Below are 15,878 nucleotides of genomic sequence, written 5' to 3'. Positions count from 1 at the left end.
TCCCCCCCGCTCTCCCCCTGCCAACATCTGCCACCTGCCACCCTCCCCCGCCCGCAGCCTCTGCCCCCACTGCCCCCAGCCAGCCCCTGTCTGCACCCCCTGGCCAGAGCCAGCCCCTGCCATCCATCCTGCCGCACCCCCTGGCCAGAGCCAGCCCCTGCCATCTGTCCTGCCACATCCCCTGCCCCCTGCCACAGCTCCTGCCACCCCTCCTGCCACAGCCCCTTCCACCCCCCTGCCACCCCTCCTGCCACTGCCCCCTGCCAGCCCCTGTCACCCTCCCCACCCACAGCCAGCCCTTGCCACCCCCGCCATCCGTCCTGCCCACAGCCAGCCCCTCCCTGCCCTCCCCCGCCCAGAACCACTCCCTGCCTGCACCCCCGCCCCGAGCCAGCCCCGCCATCCCTCCTGCCCCCTGCCACAGTCCCTGCCTGCAGCCAGCCCCTGCCCACAGTCCCTGCCACCCTCCCGACCCCTGCCACAGCCCCTTTCCCCACCACAGCCTGTCTACACCACCTGCCCACAGCCAGCTCCTGTTGCAGCCAGCCCGTGTCACACTCCCTGCCTCCAGCTAGCCCTGCCCCACGCCCCTGTCTGCAGCCAGCCCCATGTCCACTGGTGCCCTGCAGTTCTGCTTCAATGAAGGGGGGCAGGGAGCAGCTGGGACCCACACATGTGCACACCCTAGCGTGACCAGACAGCAAGTGTGAAAAATCAGGACGGGGTGAGGGGTAATAGGAGCCTATATAAGAAAAAGACCCAAAAATTGAGACTGTCCCTATAAAATTGGGACATCTGGTCACCTTAGCACACCCCCAGGGAGTGGCAGGGACTCACACATGTGAAATGGAGCTCATTTCTAGTTCAGGCCCATCTTTTTAAAAAAGAACTTTAGGTAGGGTTAACATACATCTGTATTTTCCCAGAGATGTCAGGCTTCTAGGTTCTTAAATCGCTGTCTGGGTGATAAATTTTAAAAATTCCTCCCGGGAAAATACGGATGTATGGTAACCCTATTGGTACAAAAAATACATACTGTGGCACATCCCTTAAATCAGAACTTTTTATAGGGAACCGGTTGTTAAGATTTTAGCAGCTCATCACTGAATAAGGGTAACCCATAACATGAATGCACAGTACTGGTAGAAACTAATTACAAGACATTTATATATAGAGGCCTTATTTGTAGCATCATTACTCCAAATTTCCGTTTTACTTCTCATATACATAATACTGTGGAACACACTCTAACAATGCCTATCTCAGTATTTCAAAACACTCAGCCTACCATAAGGTGACCAGATGTCCTGATTTTATAGGGACAATCCTGATTTTGGGGTCTTTTTCTTAAATAGGCTCCTATTACCCCCCCACCCCATCCCGATTTTTCACATTTGCTGTCTGGTCACCCTAGCCTACTACTACTGACAATACAGGTGATAACTGCAATTACCCTAATAGGAGTGTGTTTCTATCTATGTCACCAAAGTAAAAGGGCCAGAGTAAAACACCAGACTGGGAAAATATGGTTATGCTTGGATATAAGGTGGTGTCATATGTACACATACATACCCATATACGCAACAAATATATATGTTATATCCATATTATGCATATATATTAATTATTTGGAAGTGCCTCTAAGGCTCAATCATAATACTACATTCCTCAGTCATGGTCCCGGGCCTAACATTCCCATGCCCACTATAAGGGACTAAAAAATAATTGGATAATAAAATCTGTCCAACCATTGTACAAGGGAATGTGCAGTCTAAAGACAGGTGGGGCATGAGTGTATGGATGGTAAAATAAGGTAACCACATAACAGTGTTTAGCCCACTGGGTTATCTTTAGTCCATGCATTATGCTTTTCCTGGATGATGGGTAAACATCCTCCCCAAAAAAAGACAAAAAGTGGGGGAATGTAGTAAGATGATGCCCTGAAACATAAACCCTTGTATCAGAGGCCTGAGGCCTGAACTAAAGTAACGGTCAAGACTTTGCTAACGTAAAGCAATAAGTTAAGCTGTGAGCCAGAGGCAGGCCCTGCTCACAGAAGTTGGCAAGAAGAAGGCTGCTAATTGCACATATACACATGTCTAAAAAGTATCAAGAACTAGTAGGATGAACATGTGCCAAGATGGCACCAGAACATTCTAGTACGGGCACATTCCACAGAGATAATAAGGAACAGGCTGACTCAACCTAAAGACAGAGTCAAAAGGATAATATGATGGATAGAGTTGTTTGTTCGAACCAATGTGCACAAGGAGAGAGGCAGCACCCCAACACACAGAGGGTTTGTACCTCGATGCGTCAGGAGTGATGTGTAACTTGTTTTACCTGGGTATAAGAATGCATCCCTGAGTCGATGTATTTGTCTGGCCTAGGGGGCAGTGGAGAGTCCCACCATTGACTGAGCCGTTCCATTGTCAGGGGGCACATATTTGTAGTATGTCCTGTAGAATCTGCCGGAAACTATTACTGTGCTTCATTTGACAATAAACCTGGCTGGATGCCTTCGTACCTTACCAGAGTCTGTGGTCATTGGGGGTTCTCTTGGAGTCTGCTGTGTCAGCGATCTGCGCAGAGCCAGGACAGCACACAAAGGGAACACACACATACACAGCCAACTGTTACCAACAATGAACAGAGCAGAGCACCACACAGGTGATGTCTCATGACACTAAGCATGACACTATAAAAGCTCAAAAACTTCTTTTACTAGAAATTCTTGCACTTCTCATGACTGATGGTGAAGCATTTCTCATTGCTTCAGTAACAAAAGTAAGTTGGATTGTGTGCTACTTACGTTTTAGGAGGTTTAGGAAGACACGACTAAACTTCTGAGCATACTCCATTTCAAGTTTCAGAACCCTGCCCAGCTGCACTAGATGCTGTTCTGCTGGGAAGCTCGAAAGCTCTGTCAGCTCACTGCTGGTAACATCGTTTCCAAGTGCTAGGGTGAACATGATGAATCCTTGGCACTTGGCTTGCAGTGAGACCTCTCTCAGTTTCTGTCTGTCCCACGAACTCGTCTTACTTCCAAGTATTGTAAATATGACCCTGTATTGTCTCGGATTGGGGGCTTTGAAAAATATATTGTCAATTGTCCATTGCAGAGCATGACCAATGGCAGATGGCCCTTCCAGCTGGTGAACAGACTCTTGGATATGTCTCTTCATCAAATTTTTACCACTGTATGTGATCAGATCAAACTCTTTGTTCACTGGGCTTGTGTTTCTGTTGGAGATAAAGCTTCGAGGAGCCTGCTGCACCAGTGCCACCCTCGCCCCTTCATCCGATCCCCTTGGCTGTGAGGTGATAACAAAGTGATCGAGCATGGTACTCACAAAGTCTTTGGCTCTCTCAAACTCATCACTGTCAATGCTGTCAGAGCTGTCCATGACATAAGTGATGTCCATGTTCACCAGGACTGGTGGGGGAACTGTCACTTCACAGTTTGTATCTGGTTTGCATTTATCTAGGCAGGAAACATTGAACTGTAAGCTATTTTACAGTGTAACAAAAGCAATCACTTTTAAACTGAAGTGAGACTATTTTTTTTCATTTAAAAAGTTTGTCCTAAAAATTATTTTGAAAGCTCTTATAAGTTGGTCTGATAAACTACACTGACTGACTCCCTCTAAATTATGTCCTGGGACATAACACAGCAGTGGTAACAGAAAATGGCCAACATGTGTTGAAGAGCTCATCTGTTTTTTTCTTTCCTTGAAACGTAAACAAAATAAACGATACTGGAACAAACTCAATTTTTTATCTGACTGTTGGCTGTCATTCCTAAATATATCTGTCCATCAACTCCCTCTTCCTTCTCCCTGCTGGAAATGTGGAAGTTACAGTAAATGAGCCTCCTTTCCCAGAAGCATAACTCTATTTTGAGTAACTTCCACTAGAAGGAAAATGCCAAATTTAATTATTTCTTTCACCATGCAGAGGACAACTAAACAGCATTTTTCTTCTTATCTCTAATTCTTATAATCTATCTTGGCTAGAAAATTATTGCACTAATATCCGGAGGATTTGTTGCTGAGAACATCAGCACATGGATACAACAGGCACAACTAGCACTGATTTTTGTTAAGTGAAATGAGCAGCCTTACCATAGCAGAGTGTGCAATAGGTGATGCTTTCCAAGCGCTCATCCTGCTGCCTTTCCCAAATAAGGAGTTGAAATCTTCTAGTGTCATCCATCTGTTTTAAAGCAAACATGTAAGTAGCTTAACCAAGAAGAACTGCACTCAAAGGATAGACCGCTTTTCTGAACTAAGGGTATTTCTCTGCTGAAACAAACTCCATCCATAACTCTGCGGGTTAATGGTTATAACACTGAATAGGCCCAAGCGAGAAATTGCATAACTTCTTGGGTGCTGTGCCAGTTGTCCATAAGCCCCTGCAGTTGCTGTCCATAATTAGGACAATTAACATCTGGAGGAGACAAAACACTCAAATTGGAAGGAAAAGTTAGCAAAAAATGACAAAAATCAACCTCCACTCTGATAAAGTACATCTGAAATAAAACTTTATATAAATACTGCATCCAAGTAGGAAGGTCTTGGAGGTAAAGTATTGTACTAAGATTCGAGATCAGCTTTCAGTTCTGGCTCTGCCACAGTCATTCTATGTGGCTTTAGGCAAGTTGCTAAACCTCTCTGTGCTAAGTTCCTGTCTGCAAAATGGAGATAATAGTGCTTCCTTTTTCCAACATTTTGTCTGCCTCGTCTAGATCTTTAGAGCAGGTATTAACTTCTCACTCTGCATTTGCACAGCACTAGGCAAAATGGGCTTCAGATCCTGGTTGGGACTGTTAGGTGCTACTGCAAACAAATAACATAGTTAAACACCACAGAACCTGATACCATGCTAACATGTGGAGAACTAGAAGAATTCTTCCACTGTCTCCGCCTCAAAGAATTCTCTCACAACAATGACACCACTCACAATTGCCATGTTGTTACCGATAATTTGAGAAAAAAGAATCTTCTGACTGGATAGCTCAGAGTACAGAAACCCCCACTCTTGATCATTACAGTGATTGCTTCGGGAAAAAAAATGACTACAAAATCTTTGACAAACATCACATCCACCATAATCTTTCCACTCACGAAAAGAACAGCCATATAGTACCCAAAATCTAAGCACTGGATACTGATCAAACTGTCAAACAAAGAGTGCACCACTGTAGTCAGTTGACTTCATGGTTGAGGACAACTGTCCTACACCACCTACTATAAAGAACTCACAAGACCCCACAACACAATTTACTCAGGAATTTAAGGATACGATCAAATCCTTGCTCACACAACTCCAAGAGAAACTCCACAATCTCACCCACCCACCCAAGCAACCTTCTACACGTTTTCAAGATACACAAACAAGGGAACCCAGGAAGACCCATCATATCTGGCCACAGCACCTTTAGTGAAGGAATATCAGGACTCAGAAAACCCATGCTCAAATCACTCATCACACAAAGGGCCAGCTTTGTCCAGGACACAACTGACTTCCTCCACAAAGTCCGCAATATTAACAGCCACCCTCAGAACACCAGCCTCACCACTATGGATGTCACTTCCCTATACACCAACATCCCTCACAAGGATGGCATAGCTGCCTACCACAAATATTTACAAGACAATGGACAATCCTCAGATATCTACCCCAAACACACTATCAAACGCATCCATTTCATCCTCATTCATAACAATTTTACATTCAACTACAAACATTTTGTTCAAACCATGGGAACAGCCATGGGTACTAGGATGGCTCCCCAGTATGCCAATCTCTTCATAGGCCACCTTTGAAGAAGAATTGCTGGACCAATGCACCATGAAACCAATAATACATCAATGATATTTTTCATCCTCTGGACAGACAGCTTAAACTCCCTAATAGCTTTTCACCAAAACTTCAACAACCACCACCCATCCATTAAACTCTCTCTGGAACACTTCCACACTAGCATTGACTTCCTGGACACCACAATCAGTTTCAACAATAGAACCCTACAGACAACCATGTAGACGAAACCCCCAGATCACCACACCAAGAAATCTGTTATCTACAGCCAGGCACTCAGATACCACAGAATAAGCTCCAAAGAGAAAGTCCAAGATATATAGTTTAATACACTTAAAATTCCCTTTGCCAAACAAGGACACTGCACCAGAGAAGTAGATTGCATCATGGAACCTGCCGCCCAAATGCCCCCAAGAGAACCTGCTTCAGTACAGAAATAAAACCCCCTCTGACTGCACTCCTATAGCTGTCACCTACCACCCCACACTGGAACTCCTACAGGATATCAAACTACCACCCATACTCAATGGGGACCCCATCCTTAAAACAATCTTTCCTGAGCCTCCCAATCCTGACCTTCAAACAACGTCCCCCCCAACATCACAAGCTTATCATCAGGAGCAAGCTTCCCACAGACCAGGACACACCAATTCAATGTGGCACCAGACCCTGCTAGAACAACAGATGCCAAACCTGCAGACATATCTCCACTGCTACAATGAGCAACACCCCCCACAACACACCTTTCAAGATCCACGGATCCTACGCATGCCTATCACAACATGTGGTGTGCCTCATCCAGTGCACTAAATGCCCCAATAACAAATATGTGGGTGAAACAGATCCTCACTATGCTCTCAGATGAACTCACACAGGAAAATGATAGATAAAAACAACCTATTACCTATGGGTGAACACTTTACAGAAAGAGATCACTCTATATCTGACCTATCTGTCCTCATCCTCAAAGAAACCTGCACAACACTTTCCAAAGATGAGCCTGAGTGCTTAAATTCATAACTTTGCTAGACACTAAAAATCTGGACATAAGAATGGCCATACTGGGTCAGACCAATGGTCCATCTAGCCCAGTATCCTGTCTTCCAATGCTGGCCAATGTCAGGTGCTTCCGAGGGACAGGCAATCATCGAGTGATCCATCCCCTGTTGTCCACTCCTAGCTTCTGGCAATCAGAGGCTAGGGATACTCAGAACATATGGTTGCATCCCTGATCATCTTGCATCTTGCCCAATGGCCATTGATGGACCTAACCTCCATTAGTTCTTTTTTTAACCCTGTTACAGTTTTGGCTTTCACAACCTCCCTTGACAATGAGTTCCATTGTATTGTGTGAAGAAGTACTTCCTTGTGTGTGTTTTTAAACTTGCCGCATATTAATTTTATTGGGTGACCCCTGGTTCTTGTGTCTATCAGAAGAGTAAATAACACTTTCCCTATTCACTTTCTCCATACCAGTCATGATTTTATGTACTTCTATGATATCTCTCTGCGTCGTCTCTTTTCCAAGCTGAAAAGTCCCAGTCTTTTTAATGTCTCCTCATATAGAAGCTGTTCCATGCCCCTAATCATTCCCCCGCCTCCCTCGGTAGCTGTTCCAGTTCTAATAGACCTTTTTTGTGATGGGGCAATTTTGTTCCCCAGTCACCCAATTCTGTGAGATCCCGTTGTAACTCTTTGCAGTCAACTTTGGAGGAGGCAACATGGGCCAGGGAGCTGAGGGTTGTGGGGAGATGGAGGGAATACAAGAGCAGTCCCCCTGACATTGTGACAATAATATTTTATTTCATTTTTTCTAGAGGCCCTACTCTAGCACAGTACTTAAACAAGCTTAAATTCAAGCACTTGAGCAGTTGCACTGATTTCAATGGCACTACTCAGATGCTTATAAGTGAGCATATGTTTAAGTGTTTGCTGGACTGGGGCCTCAATGACAGAATATATTTAACCAGAACTGGAAAGTCACACTATTAAACTTTAATGTTAACAGCAAAAGTGGGCCAGTTGTGAGGCTTCCATCCAAATTCAAGTTTCTAAACTTCAGATCCAAATCCAAGCCACGTCACATGAGTGTTGGGATTCGGAATTCTGAACTGGCCATTCATAAAAATAAACTTGCGCAGTGAAGGTGAAATCTGGACCTAGATCTGATCTTCCTCATGTTTCTGAGTTGTTTGGATTCTGTGTCCTAGTTTTGGGTCCATCTCTAGTTAAAAGTGAACTGTAAAGAGAAAATGGAATGGCAGGCAAGCTGAGAAATGTGACTTGACCATCCCTGCTAACTGGGCTGGGCACAGGAGATTGAGCACAGAAATCCATTTTAATTTACTTTCCAAAAATTCTTTCAAACCACTATCCTCCTGGCATAAAATCTGTTGTTACAGGTTTGCTAATGATGCCCCATATTCATCATTCTGTGATACTACAGATACCAGAAGAGCCAGGTGTCAGATGAGACCTTATAGCTACCAGGAGGGTTAGCATGAGATTTCTGGTACTTGTGGTGCCCAAGAGAGCCAAGAGTGTCTCCTTGTAAACCCAGAAGAGAAAGCAGATTTAAATGGTGAGGGGAAATAATTGTATATGGTTACATTCGATCTGATTCCTGACATAATTATTGGGTGCTGATATTATCACAAGAGCTTTAAAAGATCATATCAAAGGCTTGGTTTACAAATAGCTCTGTTCTTCATATCAGTGGTTGATAAGTTTATGGAGGGGATGGTATGATGGGATAGCCTAATTTTGCCAATTAATTGATCTTTGATTATTAGCAGGTAAATATGCCCAAATGGTCTGTGATGGGATGTTAGATGGAGTGGGATCTGAATTACTATGGAGAATTCTTTCCTGGGTGCTGGCTGGTGAGTCTTGCCCACATGCTCAGGGTTTAACTGATCACCATATTTGGGGTCGAGAAGGAATTTTCTTCCAGGGAAGATTGGCAGAGGCCCTGGAGGTTTTTTGCCTTCCTCTGCAGCGTGGGGCACGGGTCACTTGCTGGAGGATTCTCTGCACCTTGAGGTCTTCAAACCATGATTTGAGGACTTCAATAACTCAGACATAGGTTAGAGGTTTGTTACAAAAGTGGGTGGGTGAGATTCTGTGGCCTGCATTGTGCAGGAGGTCAGACTAGATGATCATAATGGTCCCTTCTGACCTTAAAGTCTATGAGTGGTTCTCAACGTTTCCAGACTACTTTACCCCTTTCAGAAGTCTGATTTCAGCCCTGGGTGGCGGGGCTCAGGCTTTTTCTTCATCATGTATATCTTAGCTTCACAGAGGCCCTGCTTGCCACCCCCTAATGCTGGCTCTGCACTTGCAACTCCCTCACTCAAACCCACCCCACAACCCCCTGGGGGTCACCACCACCCAGATTGAGAAATACTGATCTAGTATATAGAGCAGTATAAACACGTCAATGTCTGTATGAAATTATAGTTTGTATTGACTTTGTTAGTGCTTTTTACGTAGCCTGTTGTAAAACTAGGCAAATATCTAGATGGTCTATCCCATGGAAGACCTCTACATACATCTAGGGGTATGTGTATCCCTGGTTGAGAACCACTGCTTCCAACTGATAAAATACATTGTAGTAAGATGAGACCCTGAGACATAAACCCTTGGTTATCAGAGGCATGAGGCCTGAACTGAAGTAATGGTCAAGGTGTTGCTAACATAAAGCAAAGTTAGACTGTGAGCCAGAGGCAGGCCCTGCTCACAGAAGTTGGCAAGAGGAAGGCTGCTAAAAGCATGTATACACACATAAGCAATAATAAGATGAATGTATGCCAGGATGGCACCAGAACAGCCTGGTATGAACACATCCCACACAGATAACAAGGAACAGGCAGATCCTGCCTAAAGACAGTATAAAAGGACAACATGATAGATAGACAATATGATGGATAGGCAATATGAAAGGACAATACGATGGATAGACAGCATGATGGATAGACTTATTTGGTTGAACCAACCTGAACCAGGAGAAAGGCAACACCCTAACGCATAGAAGGGCTGTACCTCAGTGTGTTCAGTGATGCGTAACCTGTTTGTACCTGGTTATAAGAATGCATCCCTGAGTGGACGTTTTTGCCTGGCCTAGAGGGCAGTGGCAAATCCCGGATTGACTGAGCCGGTCCACTGTCAGGGAGCATATATGTACTAGCAGAACTGTAGATATCTGATCCAGGGAGCTAGAAACTGTGTTTCGTTTGACAGTAAACCTGGCCAGGTGCCTTCGTACCTTATTACAGTCTGTGGTCATTGGGGGTTCCCCCTGGGTCTGCTATGTCAGCGATCTGTGCAGAGTCGGGACAGCACACAGAGGGAACACACGCACACAGCCGACTGTTATCAACATTGAACAGGGCAGAGCACCACACCGGTTGACGTCTGATGACTTTTGTGACCCCGACCACCGATCTGGTGAGTAAGCGAGCTGTCCGCTGTGGGAATTGCAATCTAACATGACAGAAAACCATGAGCTAGGGAACCCCCATAACCCCTTCCTGCAAATCCCCACAGAGTTTAAAAAATATAATGGGGAAGACACATACAATGTAATTTGTAAGGCTAGGGCAGAGACTGTAGTCTTAACATGTAAAATATTGCAAACTATAACCATGGCTGTTAAACAGTTAAAGCAGCATGCCACAAAATTGGCAGAGCAAGTAACAGTAACAAAGAAAGAGTTAAAAGAATCAAAAGAAGCTACAAAGCCTTGGAATGCTCCCACCCCTCCTCCTTGCAGGCAGGCAAGCAGCCCAGAGACAACCAGCACAGGACAGAATAAAACATTGGAAACAGCTGCAAGGAACCTACAAAAAAATACATGTGCCGTCCCCTGTTATAAATATTGGTGATAAACAGCAGGCTTCAGGAAGCTACCCTGTGCCTGAAGAATGGGGACAGAAGTGGGAAAAGGTGGCCCTAGTAAAATTAAAAGATGAAACAGGGTCCACTGCAGTGCAACCACCACCTTATGATAAAAACTGGGTTGGTACAACCTAAACCGGGACCTAGACTGGTGCCTGTCAGAACGGGACAAGTAAATGCACAGATGGAAGAAGTAGCACACAATACTTACACTGAATTGGTAAATCAAATGAAGGAAAATATGGAACAGTTCACGGAGCACATTACAAGACAGGAGCTGCCACTCGATTGCAGCGGAGTGAATAAAAAGGAATTTCAAAGTAAAAAACTGAAATTAAGCAGGTCAACACTGAGAATTGATGTATTAACATATAGAATTGCCCCAAAACAGTTAACTGCAGCAAAAAAAGGGCACTCCCGCCATCCATTTGGCATGCAGACAAAAGCAACAGGCACTGAGGGAATAAATTAAGATCTTACAAGAGCAGGTAACTACCCCCACTGTCCTCTCAAAGCCGGGATGAAAACCAGGGGCGCAGTTCCCAACTGTGCAGGTTCCCAACTGCTTTGACCCACGGAACCACTCTCTGCACTCATAGCTAAAAATATAACCTTCTTTCTCAAATATTTTTCCATACTGGTTAAGTTTTTTCCTTTATATGCTTTCTCAGTTTGCTAAACTCGCTGCTGCTGCCCAGACTTTCAAATACCTTGATAGAGTTAATCTGTTTTAGCTCAGGTCTCGCTACCTTCCTAATTGCTCTTCAGGCCCCTCCCCCCCTGCTTTTCCCCCGCCTCTCCTCACTTCAGCCTCTCTCTTTGTTTAAAAGTTAAACGTTATAGTTTTTATAGAAACCTCCAAAAGCTAAAGCAATTGAAAACAGAATAAAACAGGAAATACAAAGAAAACAACGTAAAAACTTTATTTTAAATAAATCCAATAAATTAATTATTTTAACCTTCAGGAATGCAACAGCTGGAATTATCCTAACTTTCTTGAAAATATGGTTGCCAAGCAACAGAAATGCACACCCTCCTTCTAATTCTAACCACTAACTAATATTTGAAATATGGACTTTTCTTTTTTCCATATAGCAGAATTTTAAAATAATGTTAAATATAAAATAATGCAAAATTCCTTGGTACCAAATCAATACAACAAATTTAGCAAATGTTAATATATTTTTATCAATTTTTGTTAAAAGTTTTAAATAAGGTAATAACTTGTTTATTCAAATGTTTAACCCTTTTAATTTTTTGTTTTTGTTTGCCTTGTTTTGTATAGTTATGAATAGAATTCTGGTGCCATTTGTTTATAATTGCAAGTTTGTCCTGCATGTCATGTGTGTTGAATGTTGTATATGTCACATGACTTTTTTTTTTATTTTGTTGCAACAAAAGTCAATTTTGTACCTTTTAAAAATATATGTATATGTGGTACCACACTATTTTAATATTATGGTTGGGGTATAACCATCATATAATTATTACCATTTTTTTCCCCAAAGTTCAACAAGGTCTCAGTTATAAATATATGTATGTATATTTCTGCCTCAACAAATAATGAAATTGCAAACAAAAATAATTCTCTTTTATTAATCACAGGCTTTTAAAAGTTTTTTATTAATTAATGATTATTATTATTATTCAAAGAAAAAATGTAAGGGAAAACCTCAACATTAAGGTAAAGATAATATTAACAAAATGTCAATTTCTTGTTTGGGTTTTTATAAACTTGTTTGGTTTTTTTTAAAAACTTGTTAGGACTTTTAAATATAGTTATAAGAATATGATAGCAAAAATGTTTAAAAATAGCAATTTATGCATAAAGCTAACCAATTTCAACAGGTTTCCATGTTTTCAACAGGTTTCCACATTTGGCTCCCAAACATAACAAAGCATCATGAAAGTTTAATACCCTCAAAGTATTTGCATGGACCCGTATTTAAAATTTATTTTGGTTTAATTTTGTAGTTGGTTTAATTTTATACACTTTTCTTTTGTTATGTTATTTTAATGGGAAGCAGTGGTTGTTAAAGTTTGTGCTTCTAAACAGTTAAGAAGAGTGAAGTTGGTATCACAAGCAAAGTAACTAAAAAGCTTGTTAAAATTATGTTACTAACTCTATTGCTGAAACAAAATGTTCAGCAAGGAAAAGCAATACACCTTCTCATGGAAGATTGTGAGCATCTAGTTTAGCCATTAAGCATTACATTTAGGATAAAATATTAGTAATGCACCGGAAGTGAAAATGAATGTCTATACAACAATCGCGAAAGTATAGCTTGTGTATAAAAGACTTGGTCCATATTACATTGTAAACACTAAATTAATCTGTGTATTAAATTTGGGTTATTAAAAACAAGATAAATGTAAAAACAAACAAACAAAAACTTTATTATATTAACTAACTTAAGAACAAAGACACCAGAAGATATCACACCATGAAGACACCAGAAGATAGCTGTATACAGTGAAGAAATCCCGAAGCATCAAGAAAAGAAAAATGAAGTGCTGCATAAATAAGAGACTGGTCAAATACACCTCTATCTACCATATATGGACAATTAATTTAACATTCAGCTAAAAACCACTAGCTGGACCAGGATAAACTGTCATTAAATTTCAACTTGGTTACTGTGTAAAAACAACTGTATTATTGCTGTGCTACTGTATTATCGTTGTACTATTGCTGTATTGCAAATGTTGTACAGCAATAATACAATGTGCAGAACTTTGCTAAACTGTTTCACCAACACACAGGAAAAAAATCAACAAATGAATGGCAGCAAACAACATGAAGGCAAGGAAAAAAAGGAATTGGTAAAGAAATTTACACAGTAACTACACTTGGGTAAACAAATTCCATGTTAGTACCCATCATAATTTGGGTTACTGACATAGCATCCTAACTAAGATACGTTATTCAAAACAATCTTGCTCAGTGTCTGGATACCAGTACTACATCCTGACACAGCAATGTTTGATAAATTGGTTACTGTCTATTCAGTAAGTTATCTGGAAAACAACATCCATAAAAAGAGCTGGATCTACATCAACTACTGGTGTATCACGGGCAATGCAATCCATGGAACAGAGAAGCTAGCTGTGGAAATAAAGCAAAAACTACAAGAATTTAAAGGGAATTTTAATGCATGACAGTTTTTGTTAGCAAGGGTCAGGCTAGCTGTAACGCTAATAACGCAAAATTTATAAAAGCAAAAATTATGTAAAACAAATTTTAAGAAACTGTGTAAGAAGTTGTTGCGACCTTGTGTCAATAAAATAAAATGCAGACTAAATTCTAAATAAAAATAAAAAAAATAAAATATCAAAATAACCTATGTATAAACAAAATGCAGATGTTGCTTATTATTATATGTAACAAAAAGTATAAATGCTTGCTGTAATTGTTTACCTATAAAAAAAAACTGCCTAAAAGGAAAAAACCCTGTGATCTAGTGCACTCTCTCCCTCTATGCAATTGCTGAAAAAAATAAAGTATCTAACTTTGCTGCCCTCAACCAAAATGTAAGAACTCTGTTTTTCTCTGACATAGCCATTCCTGTTTCCTGCCCAGCAAAGCTTACCAGAGGGTGACAACCAGCAATAAGGGTAACCCATAACATGAATGCACAGTACTGGGTAGTAGCTAGTTACATATATATATAAAGGCCTCATTTGTAGTGTCACTACTCCACATTTCTGTTTTACTTCTCATATACATAATACTGTGGAACACACTACAACAATGCCTATCCCAGTATTTCAAAACACTCAGCCTACTACTAATGATGATACAGGTGATAACTGCAATTACCCTAACAGGAGTGTGTTTCTATCTGTGTCACCAAAATAAAAGGGCCAAAGTACATCATCAGACTGGAAAAACATGGCTATGCTTGGATATAAGGTGGTGTCATATGTACACATACATACTATACATATATACCCATATACGCTACAAATATATATGTCATATCTATATTATTCAGATATATTATTTGGGAGTGCCTCTAAGGCTCAATCATACTACCACATTCCTCAGTCAGGGTCCTGGGCCTAACATTCCCAGGCCACCATAAGGAACTAAAAAATCTGTCTACCAGTCGTAAGAGGGAATGTGTAGACTAAGGACAGATGGGGCATGAGTGTATGGATGGTAAAATAAGGTGACCACATAACCCAATGGGCTAAACACTGTTATCTTCAGTCCATGTATTATGCTTTTCTGGGACAATGGGTAAGCATCCTCCCCATAAAAAGACAAAAAAAGGGGGGGGAATGTAGTGTAAGCAGAGTCAGGATGAGATCTACCCTGACATCTGGTGGTACATTATGAGGAGTGGGCAAAGGAATTTTAGGAATGTGCATTTGCATTGGTAAACCCACTCCACTTAGCATAACACACAGCAGCATGGGATGGTTATTTTCACACTGTGGAATCCCCAATTTCTTTGTTATTGGGGCAGGAAGGAAAAAAAGGGGCTGTTACCTTAATTATGTGAATGAGGAACTATGAGACTGCTTTATGACAGAAATGACTCAACCTACATTAAATAGTACTTGCTAGACAAGGGACATGGGTTCCAAAACCCAGTGGAGGGAGAGAGACTGGGGACTGGTGTGTGTACCTGATGGTATGGGCCCCTTTTGAGGGCCTAGAACACCAATTGCACATCCTTCTCTCTCCACTGTTAAAGAGCAGAGCTAATTTTGAATCCTTTAGGAGTCCATCTGGAGGCTGCTGATGTGAATTCACATTGGGCTAAGGTGGCACTGGGGATCCTTTACTACAAGAGCTGAAATCACTAAAAGAGCTAAGCTTACTAAACCTGTAGCCTTTGCCAGCCGAGGACTGTCTGACAGTGAAACATGCTATCCCACCCACAAGCTGGAGTTCTTGGCCTTGAAATGGGCCATCACTGAGAAATTTTGAGACTACTTGTATGGTGCTCAGTTCCAGGTGTGGACAGACAACAACCCACTGACTTATGTGTTAACAAGTGCTAAACTGGATGCTACAGGGCAAAGATGGGTGGCCGCTTTGGCTAGCTATGACTTCAGCATTCAATACTGATAGGGATTTTAAGGGGTCCTGCTTGCCCCAAGCTGAGTTAGCTGCCAGACCCCCACCCATAGGGTCAGAAGCAAACTGC

General features: G+C 41.9%; 1 protein-coding gene across 4 annotated transcripts in view; it reads right to left on the bottom strand.

Annotated features, from left to right (window-relative positions):
• LOC120397414 (collagen alpha-6(VI) chain-like) overlaps nucleotides 1-15,878 on the bottom strand; it is a 117,800-nt gene that overhangs the window by 14,128 nt on the left and 87,794 nt on the right. For 3 of the 4 annotated variants that reach the window (XM_039523213.1, XM_039523214.1, XM_039523212.1), the window contains 2 exons: nucleotides 4,125-4,215; nucleotides 2,813-3,484 (listed from right to left, as the gene is read on the bottom strand). In XM_039523213.1, the coding sequence (XP_039379147.1) occupies nucleotides 2,813-3,484; nucleotides 4,125-4,215 (763 nt within the window). Of the gene's footprint in view, nucleotides 1-2,812; nucleotides 3,485-4,124; nucleotides 4,216-15,878 lie in introns of those variants that run through there. The other variant, XM_039523215.1, reaches the window with a different exon arrangement.

Source organism: Mauremys reevesii, linkage group 2 (assembly GCF_016161935.1).
Source record: "Mauremys reevesii isolate NIE-2019 linkage group 2, ASM1616193v1, whole genome shotgun sequence".
NCBI classification, from domain to species: Eukaryota; Metazoa; Chordata; order Testudines; family Geoemydidae; genus Mauremys; species Mauremys reevesii.
The sequence above is the reverse complement of the archived record's forward strand: the minus strand, read 5'-3'. Positions and strand labels throughout refer to the sequence as shown.